This window comes from Hyperolius riggenbachi, chromosome 7 (genome assembly GCF_040937935.1).
Source record: "Hyperolius riggenbachi isolate aHypRig1 chromosome 7, aHypRig1.pri, whole genome shotgun sequence".
Classification (NCBI taxonomy): domain Eukaryota; kingdom Metazoa; phylum Chordata; class Amphibia; order Anura; family Hyperoliidae; genus Hyperolius; species Hyperolius riggenbachi.
Window position 1 is genome coordinate 300,783,420 of NC_090652.1, and position 25,007 is coordinate 300,808,426.

Sequence of the window (25,007 nt, forward strand, 5' to 3'; positions counted from 1 at the left end):
GCTCATGGGTCTTCAACTGACGTATGACGCATTCTCCCGCCCACTTTCCACTATAGAACACAACTGGGGCCAAAAAACAGGTTTATTATAACAGAAGTTTTATTTTATCAGAGTTTACTATACATATACCTGGACACTCAGTTTACTATACTCGAATGTTTACTATATCAAAGTTTACTATAACAATTCTACTGTAGTGCTGACATAAAGTTATTCTGATCACCTGATTGGAGGGACACTTTATCTTGTGTTACAGAAACCAAGGGCCCGACGCCAAGAAGATGAAAAGTGAGGATGATGACTTCAGTGTCACCCAGCTGGCCGATGGCAACGTCACCTCTGTAAGCATCAATAGTCTTCTGATAGCATTTACTCTTTCTATATTCACCAAGTGCCTTCCACAGAAGAAACAGGAGCCCCATACAGCCTTCAATTAATAAAGCATTGCCGCATGCAGTAATGCAGAAAACAGCTGACTTAAAGAGACTCTGAAGCGAGTCTAAATTCACTTTTTTAACTTGTAGCCATGTTAAGCACTATAAGCCCTGCTAAACCACCGATATCCCGCAGCAAAACGAGGGGTTTATACCCCCCAAATCCCCTCTGCTGTGTCTGGGGAGGGCTTCCTCATAGAGGCAGAGCTTATGGCTGCAGCTCTGCCTCTTGGCGAGTCAATCCCCGCTGATCGCCGCCCTCTCCCCGCCCCTCTCAATCTTTCTTCACAGAGAGAGGCAGGGGAGAGGCGGCGATTGACGCACATGGAGGCAGAGCTGTAGCTGAAAGCTCTGCCTCCATGAGCAGCAAAATCCACAACCAAGAAAGTCGTGGATTTTGCAGAGGGGATTTGGGGGTATAAACTCCCTCGTTTTGCCGCGGGGATGCGGCGGTTTAGCAGGGCTTATAGTGGTTAACATGGCTACAAGTTAGAAAAATGAATTTAGACTCGCTTCAGAGTCTCTTTAACCAAACCTTTAATGAAATGTCAATTCATAAAGGCTGTTACCGCACAGCAAGCTGAAATCACCGAGCAGTGAGGTAAATTACCGACACCTCAACAAGTCAGTAAATGTCAATTCACAAAGATTAGAGCATGCAGTAAAGCCAAGAGAGATGTTCGGTATTTAAGACCCGTTCTGATGCCCCGAAAACAGCATGCGATAGCACCTGACAGGCTGAGCAAAGAGCCAATGGGAAGAGCCTCCCACTGCTGCTTCTCTCTCTATTTGGGCCGATATGCTCTAGGGAGGGAAGAGTTTCTCTCTGCAATTAATCTGCAGTGTGTCTTCTTCCTGCTTTCATGGAAGAAGACATTGGGCTAACATCCTGTGTTTACCAATTAGCTGCTCTGCGAAGGCAGATGAAATTCCTGAGCTGACACAGCTGAGAGATCAAATTACCCTTGTGACTAGTCACAAATGAGTGGGGGAATAAAACAGGCTAAACTCTGTAAATACATACAGGGTGCATCTATCTGTTTTCCTTCTGTTCTGTGCAAGAGATCAGGTCCACTTTAATTAAAGAAAGAAAAAAAAAACCTGTTGAAGGAATGAACAGGACAGCCAGGCAAGTAGTGTTTGTTGGTTGAAGCGGGGGTCAGTCAGGGTGAACTCTGTATTCCCTGCCCAGCTCTCCTCCATGTCTCTGGCATTGATACACGGCACAGCTCATTATACTCTCCCTCGGTTTCTGGGTAAGACGTGTCGGTGGTGATGGTTGCCGCGGCAGCAGCAGGGTAGCGGTTGTTGGCGAGAAGCAGAGACTTATAAGTGCTGAGGGGTTTTGCAGCAGGAGCAGGGATTGAGGCTAAGCTTCATTCTTCACAGGCACTGTCTCCTGTTCTGTCACATTCAGACAAAGAGCAGCCGTGCGCTGGGGCGGCCGCGTGCGTGTTCTGGCGGAGGAAACACAGTGTACGGTGCCAGCTCAGTGACTCGCAGAGCTGCCCTTTCCTTCTCTGCGCTGCCAGAACTCCTGTCACAGAGACAGGCTGCAGCCGCTTCAGTCACACACTTTCTGCAATGAGCTGCCCTCCCCTCTGCGCTGCCAGAACTCCTGACACAGAGACAGGCTGCAGCCGCTTCAGTCACACACTTCCTGCAATGACCTGCCCTCACCTCTGCGCTGCCAGAACTCCTGTCACAGAGACAGGCTGCAGCCACTTCAGTCACACACTTCCTGCAATAAGCTGCCCTCTCCTCTGCGCTGCCAGAACTCCTGTCACAGAGACAGGCCGCAGCCGCTCCAGTCACACACTTCCTGCCATGAGCTGCCCTCTTCTCTGCGCTGCCAGAACTCCTGTCACAGAGACAGGCTTCAGCCGCTTCAGTCACACACTTCCTGCAATGAGCTGCCCTCTCTGCTGCCAGAACTCCTGTCACAGAGACAGGCTGCAGCCGTTTTAGTCACACACTTCCTGCAATGAGCTGCCCTCTCTCTGAGCTGCCAGAACTCCTGTCACAGAGACAGGCTGCAGCCGTTTTAGTCACACACTTCCTGCAATGAGCTGCCCTCTCTGCGCTGCCAGAACTCCTGTCACAGAGACAGGCTGCAGCCACTTCAGTCACACACTTCCTGCAATAAGCTGCCCTCTCCTCTGCGCTGCCAGAACTCCTGTCACAGAGACAGGCCGCAGCCACTTCAGTCACACACTTCCTGCAATGAGCTGCCCTCTCCTCTGCGCTGCCAGAACTCCTGTCACAGAGACAGGCCGCAGCCGCTCCAGTCACACACTTCCTGCAATGAGCTGCCCTCTTCTCTGTGCTGCCAGAACTCCTGTCACAGAGACAGGCCGCAGCCGCTTCAGTCACACACTTCCTGCAATGAGCTGCCCTCTCCTCTCTGTGCTGCCAGAACTCCTGTCACAGAGACAGGCTGCAGCCGCTTCAGTCACACACTTCCTGCAATGAGCTGCCCTCTCCTCTCTGTGCTGCCAGAACTCCTGTCACAGAGACAGGCTGCAGCCGCTTCAGTCACACACTTCCTGCAATGAGCTGCCCTCTCCTCTCTGTGCTGCCAGAACTCCTGTCACAGAGACAGGCTGCATCCGCTTCAGTCACACACTTCCTGCAATGAGCTGCCCTCTCATCTCTGTGCTGCCAGAACTCCTGTCTCAGAGAAACGCTGCAGCCGCTTCAGTCACACACTTCCTGCAATGAGCTGCGCTGCCAGAACTCCTGTCACAGAGACAGGCTGCAGCCGCTCCAGTCACACACTTCCTGCAATGAGCTGCCCTCTCTGCGCTGCCAGAACTCCTGTCACAGAGACAATCACACACTTCCAGCAATGAAGGGGGCGGCAGATGGAGTTGTGGTGGCCTCAAACATTCACAGTGATGACACATTCTTCCATTCACACTTCAGGCCCGAGAAATGAGAGACATTTCCTTCAGCAAACCTCGTGGCATTTCTATGTATCAAAAATTCCAGAGCCAAATGAAGTAGAACAAACTCTCCTCCTTACCCTCCAATCCTACCTAAATGCTTCCCTCGGCAGCCTCTTCTGGATCACTGCCGCCTTGCATTAGAGCACAGGAACTGGCCGGGCTGAGGGCGTCCACAGCTGAGAACGTGCTGCACATAATGTCACCACTACGTCATGCACATGCGCAGAGCACTTACAGCCACAGACATGTGCTGTAGGACGCACGCAGCACGACCAGCGCCTGCGCACTGCTGCCCGACTACATGCCTGCTCTCCTTCCCCCCCCCCCCCCGTTTCTCCTACTTGATTCGGCTCTAGTATCCGATTTGCACATGATTAAAGAAGCCCTGTTCTGACATATAGTAGAATGCAGTAATTTATTCAGGATACTTTTATGGTAATTTGCGTTGTTTCAGCATCAGAAACACATTCTATATCTATATATCGCTTTACTGTACATTGGTATTTAGCCTAGGCTGATTAGCTAGGTGGAGTTCTCTCCACCAGAAAATTCTCGGAAACCAGCTTTTCCACTGGCTTCAGAATGCTCGGTCATAAGAGATCACCTGCCAGTACTAAAGATGTAGCATCTGTAGCTATGCAGGGGTGGGAGAATGAGTGACAGAGCAGCTTTCCGTAGGTGGGAGAGTGGGGAGAATAGGATTGGCCGTCGTGGATGGTTAAAAATCCAGCGTGGCGGACCTTAGCAGACGTGTTGCAGCCGCTGTACACACGCTACTTTGATTCTTGGCTGCGGAGGTCTTTATTGGTGGCCACAACCAAGTTCAATCCAGCGTGTGTACGAAGATGTAGACTACATAACCTCATTCAAATGTTAGATGACATCTGGCATGGGTGCAGATGTCCCCAGACATGTGGGGATGCTGGTTACTGAGTCCCCCGATGGGCAGTTATGTTATGCGTTCGCTGTAAAGCACTGCAGGAATTGCAACCGTGCCATGGAAATGGATGATAATAATAACGATCAGGCTGTAATTGGAAAGCAATAAAACGTTTCTCGTTTCAGGTGGGCAGTGTGAATCCGGAGGGGGATTTCCGAACTTTGGCACGTCAGAAAAACGCAAACTTCCCAGATGGTGAGAGCTAAATTATGTTACTGCAAAACATTTCTTATTTATAGAATGCTCTTTATTTTTAATATTTATTTATAAAAAGCATTAATGTGAGCTCTGCTTAAAGCAAACTGTAACTCTGGGGACAGCAAAACTTATATACTCACCTCAGTAGTGGGATCCAAGGGCATCCCTCGTCCACCGGCAGACCACCGCTGGAAGCTTGCAGCTGCTAGGCCTCTGGGTGCAGACACAAGCCTTATGCGCAGTACAGCCTGGAGGACGACCGATGATGTCAGAACGACCGCGTGAGACCTGGAAGCAGGCCTGGCCAGGTCGGTTGAGCCACCGGAGAAGACCGGGAGCCTTCTGGAGCGGCATCGAGGGCACCTCCTACCTGCCACGGGCTGGAGGAAGCCCCAGGTAAGTGGATTAGTATTTTTATTTTTTTATCTCTCTCCGTGGATCCTTCCTTTAAGTCACCCATTAATGGTACAATTTTTATGAACAATTCTTTATTTTGATCAGAAAAATCTGCTTAAACATTTTAAGGCCTCGATTCATCATTGTCTTTGAGATAACTTTTTCCAGTTTGTTAAATTACCGAATTCGAAGTTTATCGATTTCTAGTTGTATTCATCAAGGTTGTTCCGCATTCGGTGTGATTTCGATAAAATATCGATAACAATGGTAACCATTCGGTAACGTGTCGATATTTCCATTTTACAGCGGTAATTTAACACAAGGCCATAAGATTCCCGTGGAATTGTGGGTTAAAAGGCAGTCCTTTGAACACTACGTAGCAACATTCTGAATAAGGCTTAACACCTGGACCAGGATTCTGGAAGTGGTTGGGACAATCCCACAATTTGATAGGAGACTTTTCTGAAAAAATGTAGTGCAGCTAACAAATTAGTTACCCCTGACACTGCCTGTGTTCTCTTACAAGAGGATTCAAGAGAAATGCTGATGTCCTGGTATAGCAAATAAATCCATTCTCTTGCAAATTGATATAGTTCTAGGCCTTATTCTTGCCCTTCTGCACCTTTGAATCACTCTCAGCTGATACATAACTACTTCAAATGGCTCCATCTTCTCTGTCAGCAATGATCTGACAGGAATAACGACAGAGCAGTGAAGGAGATAACTAATCCTAAATGTAACGCTAAACCACGCCCACTTTCATTTTCATGAATTGCACTTTATTTCCGTTTTATCACATCATTAACGAATTATTACAGAATGCTCGCTAACAGCTGTAGATAAATTTGATGAATCCTGAAATCAACTTAAGAATTCGGTATTTTACCGAACTGTCGTTAACCAATTCGATAAGTCTTGATGAATCGAGGCCTTAGTCAGCAGATGCTCATGATCTAAAAACAATCAAATAGTCGTTTGTAAATACCCTGTTTAGTATTCCTGGTGGGCATGTATGATCTCTTCCTCTGTTGCTGGAGTATTTCGCAGTGGTGCGTGCAGGCTGTGTCATGTAAACACTTGTATGTGGCTTGGGAGCTACATTATCTTTGGGGTGCTCTAAGTTTCCAAACGGGTCAGCAGTACAGGCACTATGCACACAAAAAGATATAGAGCATGAAAGATTCTTAGTGGTGTTACCTAGGAGGTAATTAGCACAAGTTCAGAAACACCTATTCAAGGTTGTAGGCTAGCAAGCCCAATATCACAAGTATCAATGAATAATCAAGCTAATAAGTATCCATGAAGAAATAATTTTATTACGTATCCCATAAAAAGAATTAAAAACAGTACAGTAAAATCCCCCAAAATGAACTGCAGGGAAGCAGTACCCCTCCTAGCATGCTGTAATTGTGGAAATATTACAATGGTAATTGTAGATACAATGGAGGGGCCCATACACCTAACGATTTTCCCGCCGATATACAGCAGATTCGATCGCTGTGATCGAATCTGCTGTGAAATCGTTGCGCAAACGCTGACAGAACGAACGATTTCCGTCCGAATTCAATTGTTCCCGTCGATCCGTCCGTGCGGAAGATTTTGCTCGATCACCGGCAGGTCGGGAGTGCGTCGATAGCGGCGTTCGAATGCCCGACGACCAACGCAATACAGCGGCAATACATTACCTGCTCCGGCCGGCGCGAGTTCCCGCTGTCACCACTGTCTTCATCTCCGCTGGGTTCCGGATTCCGGAGTGGCTGGCTTCGCTTCCTGTCCCGGCAGGAAGTTTAAACAGTAGAGCGCCCTCTACTGTTTAAACTTCCCCGGACAGAAAGTAGTGAAGCCAGCCGGAACCTAGCGGAGACCGGAGGACTCGCGCCGGCCGGAGCAGGTAATGTATGCGGGGGGGGGGGGGGGGGGGTTCTGGGCGGCAGCGGCATTACCACCACAGATTGTGATCGGTTTAATGCTGAAATTGATTCACAATCTGTTTGCAGTAAGGGCAGCCATACGATCCCTCTCTGATCAGATTCAATCAGAGAGGGATCTATCTGATGGCAAATCGACCAGTGTATGGTGCTAAATGCTGAATCTCAGTGCAACTGTGCAAAAAGACCAATAGAAAACCCTAAAAAAAAACCTCAAAATATATTTACAAAAAATATGACATGAACAGCAACATGTAAAAAAGATCCAGGAAAAAGTGTTCAGAGCAATGACTTAGTGCAAAATGAATGAAGAGAGATCACTTTGGTCTCAGTACAAAAACCTCAACAGTTCCCAATACATATGCTGAGTTATAGAGCTCCGTGCCGATAAGACGGAAACTCACCTGTTAGTGGCATACAGAGAGGGGAGAGGGACAGCCCTGTTTTATGGGATATGTCCCCAATAAATTGTTATTTCTTTATGGATGAATATTAGTTGGATTATTTATTCATTGATATTTACGATATTGGACTTGCTAGCCTACAACCTTGAATAGGTGTCTTTCTGTTTGTGAACTAGCAGTACAGGCACTGTCGCAAGCACTGACACACTGCCTGGGACCACCAAGCTACACCCCAAGGGGGTGAGAGCAGCGCAGGCAGCCCCCCAAGTGCAGGTAGGAAGGTAATCTGAAGCAAACAGGAAGTTCCAAGTACAGCTCCGATACTGACAGTAAAAAAGGTGAAGTTCCGCTCAATGGTCCAAAAATATGAAAAATCTTTTTATTGAAACAGGTTACATAACTTGAAGATTCACTACAGCTCCGATACCAGTTTACGGGAAATGTGCACCAGTGGCTGAAGGGTAGTGCTTATTAAAGGAGCACTCTCCCTCAAGACCTCAGCCTCTTACCCACACTTGCCCTTTTTAGATGCAATCTGAAAACTCACCTCTTCAGGCAAGCAAACGCTCCTTCATAGGTCACCCTGGCAACTGACAGCAATTTTACCATCTTATACTCTGCTTCCCTTCACCTATTGTCCTACCCCTTGACCATTTAGACTGTACGGCCAATTGACCAGGGCTCTCTTTCCCTTTTGTTTCTTAAATCAAATTTGTTGAGAAAATAAACTTATCATGCTCCAGTTGTGGTTTGGGATTTGACAGCTTTAAGGGAACCTAAATTGAACAAAAAGCAAAGTTGTTACCTGGGGCTTCTACCAGCTCCCAGTAGCCGCCCTGTGCCCACGTTGTCACTGAGCAATCCTCTAGTCCCCCGCCGCGCCCCTCTTTCAGTTAGGAGACTCGGTGAGTCGATGGCCACTGTGCATGCGTGGCTTCGCGCGTCCTCGATCGTGCTTCTGTTGCCAGGAGCATTCAGCGCATGAGCAGTACAGATTTCCCCGTATTGTCCCCCCATCCATGGGAGCACGATCAGGAGGTGCACGGACTGGGGTCACACATCCAAATGAGGGATGCTGTGAGGGACTGCAGGATCGATCAGTGACGCCACGGACACAGAGCGGCTGCGGGGGGCTGCCAAAAGCCCAGTAAGTGAAACTCGGGTTTTTTTTCGATTTAGGTTCATTTTAATGCAGAGTTAGTAGCGGTGCAAAGATGAGCGCGGGATATGGGCAATCTCTTCTCTTCCTGTCTGTGATCTGCAGCGACTGGCCTTGCGTCACGTCTTGGGATAGAGGAAATATGCCCCCCGGACTTTTTTTATTTCCTCGGCGTTGGCAGTTGCCGCTGACAGATATATGCGAGCCGGCTGAGTGTGTCATTGCCGAGATGTATGGTGATTACAGAGAGCGATTGAGCCTGCTTCCGCCTGATATAGTGTCAGTGGGATCCGCCGTGTGCTGACTTCGCGGGTTACTCTGCAGAAGAGAGAGGGAAACGCATCTGTGGGTCTGTTGGCCGCTTTCCTACTTTCCAGGCTCAGATTTCCATAAGTATAAGTTCCATCTACAGTACTAATAGTACTCATTTCACTTGATTTAAAGATACTTACCTTGCCCCTACTAGCCTAGACCCTCTGGCTCGCCTTCATGTGCTGTCTGCGTTGCACCCCCGTGAGCACAGCCATCCTGCAACCTTTTTTGGATTAAAAAACATACTACTTGATCCGGGGGGCAAGCCAGATTCATAACCTCCACCCCTGCCACCCCCTAAACCCTGTAACTGCTTACTTTCCCTTTCAGGGGTCACGACGCTGCATTCAGAGGTCTGTGCTCTCATCCGAGAAACGGAGCTCAGAAAGGCGGGGAATGGGTGGGGGATAGTCAGCGAAGGGCCAGTGAGAGGAGGGAGGAGGCGTTCCTGGCACCAAGACTGGGCGTTTTGCAGGAGTGCCACTCCTGCAAGAGATGCCCCTCCCCCCTCGAGATTGCCGACAAGCTGCATGTCAGCAATTTGGATGGGTGACAGTGCAGTGCAGGGAGGGCAGAGAGCGTTGCATAGAGGGGACACAGAGGCATGGCATAGAGCATGTAACATTCCTCTGTGTCCCACCTGAAATAACCCCCTCACCCCCTGTGCCGCCTGGGGTACACTTTAAAATCGAGAGGTTCTTTTTGGATTTCTTTTGGGGAACTGCGAGCGCCAACAGTGGTCCGGAGGTCAGCGTGGGAAGCCACTACAGGATCCAGAGGCTTCCCTATTATTAATTAAGTATCTCTTTTTTGACGCAAGGGTTGCCTCGGGGTACACTTTAATTCCCTAGTTCATTTTGTGGCCTACCTGCTAACTAGCTGGTCCCGCCCCATCTATCATGAACCCCGCCTCTTATTTCGCTCCTCTAATACTAACAAGATGTCGGTCCCTCAGTTACTTGCCTATCGCCCGAAGGATACAATTCAGGATCCTAAAGCTTTGTAGAGATGTACGAGACATATAGCTGGGCAGGGATCGGAACTCAAACCCTAGGGTGACATTGCTTTGTACAGATGTACGAGACATATAGCTGGGCAGGGATCGGAACTCAGACCCTAGGGTGACATTGCTTTGTACAGATGTACGAGACATATAGTTGGGCAGGGATCGGAACTCAGACCCTAGGGTGACATTGCTTTGTACAGATGTACGAGACATATAGCTGGGCAGGGATCGGAACTCAGACCCTAGGGTGACATTGCAGGGCTGCTGAGGCTGGTCAGGGTAGACTAGAGACACTTTCCGTTGCTACGGGGGGGTCGACTGAGTGTCGCGTGGGCTACGTCACATGGTGGGCAGGGTGAGTATAGCGGACAATGCTCTCTGCGTTCTGCCTGGCTTATCACTGCCCGAGGCATCAAATCTGATCGGAGAGAGATCTGTTGGCTGCCCATACACTGCAGGCCAATTCTTGTTCAATTTCAGCATGAAATCTCTTGGAATCGGCCTTGTGACGCCGCGTCCACTGTGTGTGTGACGTGAGACATGCGCCACGTATACGCTGACAACCACGTGGGAAGCGTGTATGTGCATTGCGGACGAAGCCCGGAGCCAGCGGTGGACACGGACAGGTAAAATATAGTGCACCGCGGGGGAACATTTGACATTAGGGAGGACAACGCCGGGGGTTTCGTTGCGTTCTTCGCTCGTCCCAATATCGTTTGCCATTACTGTCACACACCCGATCGACCACAATGGTCCAACATCTTGCAGATCTATACATATGACCAATTTCTGCCCCAAATGATTGAATCAGATGGTCGATGGGCTGCCAAGTCCGAGAGATGTATGGCGACCTTTAAGAGAACCTGTAACAAAAAAAGTTCCCCTGGGGGGTACTCACCTCGGGAGGGGTAAGCCTCAGGGTCCCAATGAGGCTTCCCCCTCCCCTGTAGCTGCAGGCAGTCCAGCGCTGGCTCCCCCGAAGTGTCCCGGAATCCTCCCTCGACAAGCCTGACAAGCTAAATGTATTTACCTTTCCAGGCTCCAGCAGGTGGCGCTGTTGTGGCTCTCCGCTCGGAGATAGGCGGAAATAGCCGATCTCCGTCAGGTCTGCTCTACTGCACAGTAGAGCGGCTCGACAGCGATCGGGTATTTCCGCCTATCCCCGAGCAGAGAGCCACAACAGCGCCTGCGCTGGAGCCGGGAAAGTATAAATATTTCCATCCCCGCTGTTCGGAGGGCCAGAGCGAGATCGCCATGAGACACAGGAGGACAGGGGAAGCCTCAATAGGATCCGGAGGCTTCCCCCTACCGAGGTGAGTACCCCCCCGGGGAACTTTTTGTTGTTACAGGTTTTCTTTAAGTCTTCTTTTCTGAAATACTCTGTGCTGCTGCAGGCCTCTGCCAGCAAATGGCCTCTCATGCTGCATTGTGCGTCCACAATGTGTTAAACAGCACGATGTGTTAGACGGCTGATTGAGAACCCCCCGCGCGTCCCACCTTGCAGAGATGAATGCAGCATTTACAATGAGAAAGGCTTCTTGGGAGATTTGTGGCGGGCAGAGCCCTCCGCTAGCGATCTGCAGCGTTTTATGCGGTCCGAGGACTCCTCGCTGACTCTCAATTTCCCCGCAAACTCCTGCAGGGGTGCACTGCCCTCCATATATCCGCCTACTTTGGTAATAAAGATATATTTCAGCTCCCGCTGCGACATGCCCCGTCTGTTTCCCCCCGCGCCACGCACAATCTTCCCTGCTGGAGGATTTAATTTAACACTCCAGTGGGGAGACATTTTCTCAGCTAATAAAGGGAGGGGGGGGAGTGACAGAGGAACGTATTTCACGTTTTTCACTCTGAAGAGCGCAGCTTTTTACTGCTGCCAGTTTTTAATAGCAGAAGCTTAAGCTGTGACTTGGGAAGCCGAGTGTTAAAAGTGTTCCGGATTTCGTTAGTTACTGCAGCTAATGAAATCTGCGCAGAACGGCGGTTTTCACGGATCAGGTAACGCGTCGGAGATTTGCCGGCGTTGTCGGGCTCCAGCGGTCGCAGAGGACAGCAGATGGGAGGAAAGCACAGCATAAAGCGTGATGAGTTTTGTCGTTAATTAATGCCAGTATAAACCCAGGACTGAATGAGGCAGAATCTAGGAGTCTTTAAAGGGAGAAATAATAAAGAGCCCAGATAGTGAGAAAGAGAGATACTCACAAGTGTGCGCTACCACTAAGGCAACCACTCTATTGGGAGGTGGGGAGATTTGGCCCGACCCCATTCAGGTTAAAAGGTCGGTCTCTGTAGACAGGAAAAAGATAGCGGGGTAACCCTCCTCCATCAAGGGGGGGCTTAAAATTTAGAATTAGTATATGAACAGAGGTGCCAGAAATAGAGTTAAATATTTAAATAAGTTTAACCTCTTAAGGACCGCAGGCTTTACCGCCTGGCTATTTTTTGCAAATTAGGGCTCTGCAGCTGTAACGGCTTGCTGCAGAGCCACAGATCCATGCACACAAATTAATCCCCCCCCTTTTCTGCCCACCAACAAAGATTTCTGTTGGTGGGGTCTGATCGCTGCTGCAGGCTTTTTTTTATTATTATTAATTTAAGTGTTTGTTTTTTTTTAAATAAAACTTTATATTTTATTATTCTTTTTTTTTCCCCAGCCCTCCCTTCCCCCGCCAGCCATTGACAGCTATTGGCTGTCATAGGTATCAGCCTATGAGAGCCAATCACTCCTGAGCCTCCAGAGGGGACAGTCGAGTGACACGGCTGTCCCCAGTACAGTGCTGCCGTAGATGGCAGCACTGTACAATGTAAATATTAGCGGCGATCGCCGATGGGAGACTGATGACGCATCGGCGCTCGCGATCCCCAACAAAACACGCCCCCAGGACTTGACGCCAATTGGCATTACGCGGTCTTGGGCGAGCCGCCGTGTTCTGGTAGTGGTGGACTTACCCAGGGCCGGGCCGATTCATAGGCTGGAGAGGCTCCAGCCTCAGGGCGCAGTGTAGGAGGGGGCGCACAATTCATTCAGCTGTCATTCCTAATTGTGTATGAAGCAGAAAGAAATAAGAAAAGGAGATACATGGAAGTGACTACAAGCCAGATAACTAGAGATTAAGGTGTGGGGGGCCCTGGGGTGCCTCTTAGTCTAATAGCAATCAGTGTGTGACGGCTGGGGTGGAGGGATGGAGGGCGCACTTTGGTGACTCAGCCTTGGGTGCTGGAGGACCTTGTCCCGGCTCTGGACTTGCCTCCCTAAGTAGACTCAGAAAAATCGCTTTATTCGTAGCTCTAAAATTTGCAACGCGTTTCACTGGTCCAGGCCAGCCTCATCGGGCTATCACAGGAGTAACTGTTATTAGAATCAAATGCAGTGGAGGCGCTTTTGCTGGCTTTGATTCTGATAACGGTTATTCCTTTTATAACCTGATGAAGCGGGCATAGACCCGTGAAACACTGATAATGATTATAGACTGTTTTGAGCCTAGTTGGAGAGGTAAGTCCACCTCTAGCTCCCTTCTTAAACTGATTTTAAATATTTTACTCTATTTCTGGTGCCTCGGCGTAATCAGGATGATGTGTGAATGTAAGCGTTGTATAGAAGCATAGCGCTGAACAGAATGCCTGTTACATGGGCCATATGTTCTTGTCGCTACATGACATGTTCCTTCCTCTTCTGTCTGGATTCAGCTGCTGGAAGGATCGGTAAGGCAGAATAGTATCATATCCAAGCTGGGAGGAATAATAGATGACAGACTACATTTGTTAGTATCTCTGCATGCTGTTAGAAATCAAGGCCCATTGTTCTCCCCAGAATTTTTTTCCAACCGGGTGGCATGAAAAAGTAGCCGGGTGGGGCGAGAAGAGAGAATGCAGGGCTGGTGCTTCTGTGTGCAACTCTGCTGATAACAGCCGGGTGGTCTCCAAAACTAGCCGGGTGTAGCACCCGGCTAAAAGAGCCTGGGGAGAACACTGATATGCAATTACCTTTTTCAGCTGAGTTTTTTCCTACGTAATAAATTCAAACCTTGTAAATAAAATACTTTTTAAACCACCAACATGCAAGAAAATATTCCAAATAATAATGATAGTACAGCAGAGTCTCATTTATCCAAAACTCAACTAACCAGCAGTCTCAACCAATCAGAACAATTCTCTGGAACTAACCAGCAGTCTCAACCAACACAAATCACCGGCAATACTCACAGTGGCGAAGGCCAACTTCTTAGGCTGTTTGTTGGCTCTGCTGTGCTTAGGCTGAGTTCCACGGCTCCCCCACTGTTGTTATGCTTTAAAGAGAAACTCCGACCAAGATTTGAACTTTATCCCAATCAGTAGCTGATACCCCCTATTACATGAGAAATCTATTCCTTTTCACAAACAGACCATCAGGGGGGGGGGGGGGGGGGGCTGTATGACTGATATTGTGGTAAAACCCCTCCCACAAAGAAATTCTGAGTACGTACTCTTGGCAGTTTCCTGTCTGTGAACCCTGTTGCATTGTGGGAAATAGCTGTTTACAGCTGTTTCCAAATGCCAAAACAGCAAGCAGCAGCTACATCACTTGCCAGCAGTAAAAATGTCACCATGTGATAAATGTCAGAATATAAATCAGGGATTTAAAAAAATTTACAATGGGCAAACACTGACTAAATCCTTTATACATGATTATTGTAAAAATGAAGCACTTTTTTTATTACATTATTTTCACTGGAGTTCCTCTTTAAGTTACTGTAGTTTAACATTTAATACAGAGATTATATGTATATAGAGCGGGGTAAAGTACTGTATTAGCTAGGCCTATTTTTACCATTAAGTCTCAAGCAACCAGAAAGCCCATTTACCCGGCATCAGCCGATCCCCGTTGGTGTCGGACAACTGAGACTCTACTGAACTTTTTTTTCAGACGACGTTTACACTTAATCAGTTGGTACGCGTTTTTTTTTTCTTCTCCATAGAACTGCATTGTGAGAAGATTTCAGTTAAAATGCATTAAAGGGAAGGTTCAGGGAAGGGAGTGAAAAAATAAAAATCAATTTCCACTTACCTGGGGCTTCCTCCAGCCCGTGGCAGGCAGGAGGTGCCCTCGCCGCCGCTCCGCAGGCTCCCGGTGGCCGACCCGACCTGGCCAGGCCGGCTGCCAGGTCGGGCTCTTCTGCGCTCCAAGGCCCGGCACGCTGACGTCATCGGACATCCTCCGGGCTGTAGTGCGCAGGCGCAGAACTACTGCGCCTGCGCAGTACAGCCCGGAGGACGTCCGATGACGTCAGCGCGCCCGCGTGGGACGCAGAAGTGCCGGGCCTTGGAGCGCAGAAGAGCCCGACCTGGCAGCCGGCCTGGCCAGGTCGGGTCGGGCACCGGAGACCACCGAGAGCCTGCGGAGCGGCGGCGAGGGCACCTCCTGCCTGCCACGGGCTGGAGGAAGCCCCAGGTAAGTGGAAATTGATTTTTATTTTTTCACTTCCCTCCCTGAACCTTCCCTTTAAAGAGAAACTCCGACCAAGATTTAAACTTTATCTCAATCAGTAGCTGATACCCCCTTTTACATGATAAATCTTTTCCTTTTCACAAACAGACCATCAGGGGGCGCTGTATGGCTGATATTGTGGTGAAACCCCTCACACAAGAAACAAGAAAAGTACGTACTCTTGGCAGTTTCCTGTCTGTGAACTTTGCTGCATTGTGGGAAATAGCTGTTTACAGCTGCCAAAAAAACATGCAGCAGCTACATCACCTGCCAGCAGTAAAAATGTTCACTGGAGTTCCTCTTTAAGTGTGAAAGGTGCCATAGGAAAACATGGGACTTACTTTGAAAATCATTTGTTCTTTCAGTTATAACTGAGAGCAACTGATTAAGTGTAAACGGGGCCTTACTAACCTTTTGGTACTTTTTCAATTGCAAAGAGCTGAAAGTTATTTTAAAGAGAAAATGACAAATGAGTCGTAGGAGAAAACTGTGTCTAGATGAGTAGGTGGAGCTTTGTAGTTCACAGGAAGTAGGTGTCAGCCTTAAGACCTCATCTCTACTAACAGGAAATAACAAGCCTCATGCTGGGTACACAAGATGCAATTTCCTGTCCGATGGACAGGTAATCTGACAGGAAGTTGCATCGTGTGTACATGTCCAAACTACTCCTATTGATAATGGGATCGATGTTCCCGTGATAACTTTAGAAAATCAATCCCGTTATCAATCCCGTTGACGGAAATTATTGATTCCTGTTGATCGGACGGGAAATAGCATCGTGTGTACCCAGCATTGGAGGTTTTAAAAGGAACCTGAAACGAGAGGTATATTTACTTCCTTTTAAATAATACCAGTTGCCGGGTTTGTCCTGCTGATCTTGCATGCATCAGTAGTGTCTGAATCACACACCTGAAACAAGCATGCAGCTAATCTAGTCAGACTTAAAGAAAACCTGAACTGAAAATTAAAAGTCAAAATAAACATAAACAAGTCATACTTACCTCCCATGTAGTCTACTCCTCAATCTCTTTCTCCTCTCATGTCTCCTGTTTGTCCACTGTGATCAATGGAATTCTCCGTCCTCCATTTCGAAAATGTCCATTACCCCATAACAGCTTTCTGGTCAGCACACTGTTACACTGTAACATCGCCCACTTGAGCCATAGGGAATCATGGACATTACCTGGCACATCAGTTGTCCACTCAGCTATAACTGACAGCAACTGATATATTTCAGTTCTGACAAAATGTTGTCAGAACTGGAAGGGATCATTGTCAGAAGAAAATGGTGAGCTTCTGAGAGGAACTGATGGCAAGTCAACTATGTAATGTTCATTTGAAGTTACCTCATGTGTTTATTTTAAATAATTGTACTCAGTTCAGGTTTCCTTTGAAGTGACTCTGAAGTCTCCAAAAAAATCAGGTTTTTACTTTAAAAACTTCTTTAACATAATTGCCCCACCTGAAAAGCTGCATACCCGCGGCTGGAAACTCGATTAACGACCCAAAACTCCCTGGGGCTGATTTTGGGGCTCCCTCCATGTAGAGGCAGAGCTTTGGGATGTAGCTCTGCCTCTACTCCCGTCCATCTGCACGGATCGTTGCCTCTCCCCGCCCCTCTCAGTCTTCTTTCACTGAGAGGGGCGGGGAGAGGCGGCGATCAGCGCAGATTGACGCGCTTTGGAGGCAGAGCTACAGCCCAAAGCTCTGCCTACCGGGGCAGCAAAATCAATGACCAGGAAAGTCGTGAATTTTTGCCCTGGGATTCAGGGGTGATTACGTTTTCAGCTGCGGGGATGCAGCGTTTTAGGTGGAACAATTACGTTAAAGAGGTTTTTAAAGTAAAAACCTAATTTTTTGGAGGCTTCAAAGTCTCTTGAAGTCAGAGCACCTGATCTGCTGCATGCTTGTAAAGGGTCTATAGCTAAATGTATTACAGACAGAGGATCAGCAGGGCAGCCAGGTCATTTGTATTGTTTAAAATCTAATGAATATTTCAGCCTCTATATCCCTCTCACTTCAGGTTCACACTACAAGAGCTTTTTAAGCGCCAGTGATTTTAAAAAACTCTTGCTAATGCAATGCTATGGGGGATTTTTACAAAATCACATCCCTCTAGTGAGATCACATTATACACAGCATTACATTAGCAAGAGCTTTTTCAAATCACAAATGCTTGCAAAAAGTTCTTGTAGTATGAACCAGCCCTGACTCTCTATGGATAGAATAGATTTTTCCATTTCAAGATATTCTTTCCAAAAGTTACGCACTGCACCAATCAACTGTAAGAATGTGCCGTGTCCAATTCTCAAGTGGGAAGTTCACAGTGTTCGTGGTTTTATGCTCACGATGGCACCTATTGAGTGAAATGCAAAAAAAAAAAATACAGATTGGTTTCTAGACCATAACCATAAAAACCACTGCCTGGTAAAATTGCAGGCTTGGATAATCCATCCATTGATTTCCATTCACTTGTATGAGAAAATCACCAAAAGAATCCTGGTGTATTTATTCCCAGTATAACATGCTTTGCTTGTGTCTCGCAGTGAGTTGCCAGCTGATCCAACGGATCTACGAGTTCCTGGACACCAAACAGTCTCAGTATTACGCCAAGAGCATGAGCTGTATGAAGTGCTTCCGGGCAGAGGCCATACGGGTGAGTAACCGCCAGGAAATATCTCATTTTCTGTACCTGATAAAAGCATTGTGAAAATCTTAAAATTTTAAATATATGTAAACACATACAAATAAGTAAGTTTCTTCCAGGATAAAATGAGCCATAAATTACTTTTCTCATATGTTGCTGTCACATACAGTAGCTAGTAGAAATCTGACAAAACCGACCGGTTTTGAACTAGCTCATCTCCTCATGGGGGGTTCTCAGGGTTTTCTTTATTTTCAAAAGCACTCAGTAAGTGGCAGTTGCTCCGTCCTACTGCCCAAAAAGTGTACGGTGAGCAAATTTGACATTACCAACAGATTTTGGGCTAGTCCACCTCTCCATGGGGGTTTCTCCGCATGGTCTTTATTCTTTATAAAGACACTCCCTGGAATAGATTTATACAAAGATGCTGGCCAGTCTCCCTGCTCGCTGCACACTTTTTTTGGCAGTTGGACGAAGCAACTGCCATTCACTAAGTGCTTTTGAAAGTAAGTAAAACCCTGAGAACCCCCCTATGAGAAGATGGGCTAATCCAAAACCAGTCGGTAATGTCAGATTTCTACTACTTACTGTAAGTGACAGCAACATAGGAGAAAAGTAATTTATGGCTCATTTTAAGAAATGTACTTCTTATTCTGTTTACATATATTTACAGGGTTAGGAATAAGTCCTTTAAAACAGACCTGTATTTGAAAATAAATTTATGAGATAATGAATTATATATACAGGGAGTGCAGAATTATTAGGCAAGCTGTATTTTTTTTTTTTTAAAGATTCTTTATTTAAAGTTTTACACATAACATATAGAAAGTATGATATTGATACAAGGGAACTGTAGGTGGTACACCTGGTTACATTGATGACAGATTTTCATATACAATAGGTCAACCAGCTGCGTTGACTTCTAAAGTCCATAACCAAGTGAGTAGAATAAACGAACATATCCCTTTATAACCACTAATTGAAAGAATAACAAGTATTTTAACATATTGAAAACTTTACTTAAGCTAAGAAGGTTGCACATGTCTGCCACTCATGTGCGCTTAACTATATGATCGGAGTTAGATTATAAGAATCTTTTATCAGCACCAAGAGGAACCTGAGGCCCTGTGGGATCATACACTCAAGTGGTCCCCTTGACGTAGATCTATTATCTCTGACATAGTAACTGATTTTCAATTCGTAGAATCAATAAAATAGTACGTATACGTATATATTACCTATGTAGTATAGATATGAATGCACGCCAAGTGCACTCAATGTATACTGCTAATGCCATTATTTGACAGACTGGTTAAGATATGTATTCAGATGCGTATTTGGGTCTATAGTATCTAATCTAATGCTGGCAATAACAAAATCAGAAAGGTAGGAAAACAGGTGGGGAAGATGAAGAGAGAAAAAGAGGTGTAGGATAGATTATAAAGAAGCGAGTTTCAATTTCGACCCATCGCAGCCCAGACAGCGATCACATACACTGAAGTTATTATTATCGTTTAATGATAGAAAGGGGAAGTATAAATTCCTTCAATATGATATATTCTGGTAGTTTCAGACTATATCTCCATATTCCTGTGTAATCCACCATACATCCCATGGCCTCCAGATCTCATTGAATTTGCCTAGTGTATCATTTAGACGAGCCGTGAGCTCTTCTAATCTCTTAGGCAAGTTGTATTTTTGAGGAATAATTTTATTATTGAACAACAACCATGTTCTCAATGAACCCCAAAAACTCATTAATATCAAAGCTGAATATTATTGAAAGTAGTTTTTAGTTTGTTTTTAGTTTTAGCTATTTAAGGGGGATATCTGTGTGTGCAGGTGACTATTACTGTGCATAATTATTAGGCAACTTAACAAAAAACAAATATATACCCATTTCAATTATTTATCTTTACCAGTGAAACTAATATAACAACTCAACATTCACAAATATACATTTATGACATTCAAAAACAAAACAAAAACAAATCAGTGACCAATATAGCCACCTTTCTTTGCAAGGACACTCAAAAGTCTGCCATTCATGGATTCTGTCAGTGTTTTGGATCTGTTCACCATCAAGATTGCGTGCAGCAGCAACCACAGCCTCCCAGACACTGTTCAGAGAGGTGTACTGTTTTCCCTCCTTGTAAATCTCACATTTTATGATGGACCACAGGTTCTCAATGGGGTTCAGATCAGGTGAACAAGGAGGCCATGTCATTAGTTTTTCTTCTTTTATACCCTTTATTGCCAGCCACGCTGTGGAGTACTTGGACGCGTGTGATGGAGCATTGTCCTGCATGAAAATCATGTTTTTCTTGAAGGATGCAGACTTCTTCCTGTACCACTGCTTGAAGGTGTCTTCCAGAAACTGGCAGTAGGACTGGGAGTTGAGCTTGACTCCATCCTCAACCCGAAAAGGCCCCACAAGCTCATCTTTGATGATACCAGCCCAAACCAGTACTCCACCTCCACCTTGCTGGCGTCTGAGTCGGACTGGAGCTCTCTGCCCTTTACCAATCCAGCCACGGGCCCATCCATCTGGCCCATCAAGACTCACTCTCATTTCATCAGTCCATAAAACCTTAGAAAAATCAGTCTTGAGAGGTTTCTTGGCCCAGTCTTGACTTTTCAGCTTGTGTGTCTTGTTCAGTGGTGGTCATCTTTCAGCCTTTCTTACCTTGGCCATGTCTCTGAGTATTGCACACCTTGTGCTTTTGGGCACTCCAGTGATGTTGCAGCTCTGAAATATGGCCAAACTGGTGGCAAGTGGCATCTTGGCAGCTGCACGCTTGACTTTTCTCAGTTCATGGGCAGTTATTTTGCGGCTTGGTTTTTCCACACGCTTCTTGCGACCCTGTTGACTATTTTGAATTAAACGCTTGATTGTTCAATGATCACGCTTCAGAAGCTTTGCAATTTTAAGAGTGCTGCATCCCTCTGCAAGATATCTCACTATTTTTGACTTTTCTAAACCTGTCAAGTCCTTCTTTTGACCCATTTTGCCAAAGGAAAGGAAGTTGCCTAATAATTATGCATACCTGATATAGGGTGTTGATGTCATTAGACCACACCCCTTCTCATTACAGAGATGCACATCACCTAATATGCTTAATTGGTAGTAGGCTTTCAAACCTATACAGCTCGGAGTAAGACAACATGCATAAAGAGGATGATGTGGTCAAAATACTCATTTGCCTAATAATTCTGCACTCCCTGTATAGTACTAATGGTGAATAGAACATTCATATTGGAGAACTGAGTCTCCATATTTTCATTCTATACATATGCATACTCTTTCATAATTCCATCCTTTTTGATGTTTATACAAACAACAAGCTTTGGGTTATACTAAACAGTTATGTATAATTTATTCTGGTTCAACACAATTTGACAATCCATCACACACCATACAATTCTTGATAAAGTTGGTTGGAAAGTTCCAACGAACGTCCAATCTCAAGAAATCGAGAAAAAGCTGGAAATTTGATCTTATCTCTCAATCGCAAACAAAAAACCTTTCATTTCCTCTGTACAACTGATTGTTTTAATCAAATCAGGGTAAAATTGAACACGCATCCACTATCAAGAATTCGAAAAAAAAACAGGAAATTCGATTGGATTTCTCAATCGCAAATAAAAAAAACTTTCAATTCCTCGGTACAACTGATCGGTTTAATCAAATTGGGGTAAAATTGAACAAAAAAATTGTAAATTGGCGGCACCTTTAGGGTGGTACAGACCATGCAATTTCCACAGATCCCATTTCTGAATGAGAAAATGATTGGATCGTGGCAAAAAAATTATACAGCCTGCAGATTACTATTCCCTGATTCCAAGCTCAAAATCCATCTCTTTCCCGATTGGAAGTAGATCGGACAGGCTAGAAATTATAGATCGAAATACTGGAGATGGCTCCAGGTATACGACCTTTCAGTCGATTTTTTTTTTTTTTTTTTATCAATATCTGTTCACAAAAATGGTTGGAAATCTGTTTGGAATCTAAAATAAATTGTATTCATGTGTACGCTAGCTTTCTTCTATATCCGATCGCTATCAGATCTCATTATCGGTCTGATCGCATCCAGCTTTACAGCATTGCTGGACATATTGTCATTACATATATTGGTAAGGGTGTTGTGTATTGTAATCAATAATCAGGTGATCTCATTTCTTCTTGTAGTTGTCACAGGCCCAGAACTTCAACAATTTCCTACAGTCCCTGAAAGAGAGGCTGGTCAGTGGCACACGCAAAGAATTCTGGGATATAGTCGTTCAAGGTAAACAGATGTTATCCTGTTAAAGTGTACCTGTAGTGTAATAAAGTGCCTCTACAGCAGGGCTGGGCAATCTATACACGGCCCAGCAATCCTCCTTCCTTCTCTTTTGGGTTGCGAGCGGGCTGCGGGGGATTTTAAACTCCCCTTCAGTCACCTCTTCTCCATGGCAACAGGATGTCACATGATGTGACTTCGGGACGTGCCAGCGTATTACAGGCTGGCTACCAGCTTGTAAGACGCTGGCGCGTAACGACATCACATCATGTGACGTCCTGTAACCATGGAGACGCGACGCGAGAAGCGGTGATTGATGGTGAGTTTCTAATCCCCTGCAGCCCGCTTGCAACTCTGCAGGGAGATGGGAGGGGTCCAGCCACCTGTGCAACAGCACACCGGCCCGCTGGCTGTAGTTCGCCCAGCGCTGCCCTACAGGGTATTTAACTTGGGAGGACTGGATCCTATATAGGCTTTCCCCGTCCCCCTCTGCAGCCCTAATCCAGTGATGGCACCACCCAAAAAGCTGTGCGCAGGCGCAGTAATCATTGGGCTCCAGAACAAAATGAATCCAGTGACATGACACGCAGACGCACTAGCGGCTTTCCGATGGGCTCCGGTGGAAATAGCAGAGCCTGATCACGTGGGAGCCGCCTGCGCAGTAGAGCGGACCCAACCGCTTTCAGCAATTTCCACCAGAGCCCTAGGTGAAAGCCGCTGTTGTGCCCGCGCACAACAATGGCTGGATTATTTTTGTTTGCCTGTGTCTGGGGGTCCCAGCAGGTGGAAGGAGTCTGCGAGGGGCGCCAGGGGAAACCTTTTTAGGATCAGTTTGAACGGATCCATAGGTTACCGTTGGATCCATTCCCATCTGTCACAATCGGTTCCTTTCCGGGAACGGACTGTTTTTTAACTCATGTGAACCGAGCCTGATACTTCAGTTATCAAGGCCCGAAAATATTCACACGGGAGTGAAAGAAGGTGGTGAAAAACAAACAAGTACAGCTAGGATGTGGCGATATTTTGATATTGTTCATAAGAGGAAAGGTCGGCCTCGGCCCATTCACACTTGCTGATAGCAAAACGCTAGCGATTTTGCTAGCGTTTTGCTCTGGCGTTTTTTGAAAAATCACCATTCACACCTGGCGATTTTTTTTTTAAGCGATCACGCTTTGCGCTTCTATAGCACTAAAAGGCGATCGCCGGGAAATCGTAGGAAAATGATGCAGGCTACGCGTTTGCGTTTAGCGTTTTTGGGTGATTAGCACAAATCGCCCAAATGAGAACGGGCCCATAGACTTTTATTACCCCAGCGCTTTGAAAAGCGCTAGCGTTTGAGCGTTTGGCCAAAAGCGCCGTCAAAATGCTCAAGTGTGAATGGGCCCGCAGTGTGTAGGCGACTCGGGGGTGGGGGCATTATGGAGTTTTGGCAAAGCATTACTTATCTGGAGCCTTATACAGACTGTGCTAGGAGGGAAACTTGCTGTCTCCTGCAGCCCTGAAGAGTCACATGACCAGTAGAGCAGCCATTGAAAACACTTAGGGAGTAGGGTCGCTTAGTCTCCATAGCGGCAGTCTGATGTGGGAGTGGACAAAGATCATGGAATTACAGCAGGTAAATATTAAAGGACACATCCAAGCACATTAAAAATAAAAAATCCACTTACCTGGGGCTTCCTCCAGCCCCTGACAGCCGTCCTGTGCCCTCGCCGCAGCTCCGCTTCCTGCCGGTGGCCCGGGGTCCCCTCTGGCGCAGGATGTTCACTGCGCCTTTGCAAGCGGCTCTCAGCGTCGCACTAAATCATCAGGACTGTATTGGGCAGGTGCAGTAATTCTGAGCCTGCGCTGTACAGTCCGGATGACGTCAGTGCGTCCACGTGAGCCGCACGCTGGAGCGCAGAAGCAGGACCCGGAAGCCGAACTGGCGAGGTTGGCATCTCCACCGGAGGGGCCCGGGAGCCACCGGAGCTGCGGCAAGGGCACAGGATGGATGCCAGGGGCTGGGGAAAGCCACAGGTAAGTGGATTTTTTATTTTTAAATTGCTCGGATCTTCCCTTTAAAATATTATATAAGGGAGTTATGCTCACTCACTCTCAGCACCTCTGACCATGGCAGGATGCCGAGACCGGTCGGGCTGAGAGCGGGCATTACTGATTGGAGATACCTTGATGCTTTATGTCATAGTTCCACAAGGGAGGGAAGAGAGTACAGCCGGCGGGTCCTTAATGGTTTACGACCCACAGAAGTGATTGTATTTTGATTGTCACTTTATCTTGAATTAAAGCCGTATACTTCTAATCATCACTGAGGAAGTCCCCATCTAACTTTTTGTCTCTATACAAGGGGGATGTCCTGAGGACAGTGGATGGCCATATAAATTCTATTGGTGGTTCCTCTAGTGCATACATGTCAAACTCCGGCCTGCGGGCCAAATCTGGCCCACAGAGCCTTCACATTTGGCCCCCAAGTGGTTTCCCCACTTTGCATTATGTTTGGCCCACTGTAGACCACCAGGGAAGCTATATTTGAGGTGAAGCCCTAGATCACCAGGGAAGCCATATGGGAGAGTGAGGGGGAAAGCACTAGACTCTGGGGAACAGTATAGGGGAGGGAAGGGGGGCACTAGACACCAGGGAACTGTATAGGAGAAGGAGGACCACTAAACACCAGATAACTATGTAGAGGAAGGAGGGAGAACCACAAGACAGCAAGGAACTTTATAGGGGAGGGAGAGGGCTCTAAGACTCCAGGGAGTTATATTGGGGGGGCACTAGACATTGAGGTTGGCCTGCGACTTGGTCCCAGTTTTCCATCTTGGCCCACTTTGTATTTGAGTTTGACATCCTTGCTCTAGTGCAACAGATTGCTTTTGTGTCTTGGCAAGACTATGCAT

General features: G+C 46.7%; 1 protein-coding gene across 4 annotated transcripts in view; it reads left to right on the forward strand.

Moving 5' to 3' along the window:
• Window positions 1-25,007, forward strand: part of XRCC5 (X-ray repair cross complementing 5) — a 114,951-nt gene that overhangs the window by 84,666 nt on the left and 5,278 nt on the right. For all 4 annotated transcript variants that reach the window (XM_068246081.1, XM_068246080.1, XM_068246084.1 and 1 more), the window contains exons 15-18: window positions 257-341; window positions 4,448-4,517; window positions 17,736-17,845; window positions 22,023-22,119. In XM_068246081.1, the coding sequence (XP_068102182.1) occupies window positions 257-341; window positions 4,448-4,517; window positions 17,736-17,845; window positions 22,023-22,119 (362 nt within the window). The remainder of the gene's footprint in view (window positions 1-256; window positions 342-4,447; window positions 4,518-17,735; window positions 17,846-22,022; window positions 22,120-25,007) is intronic.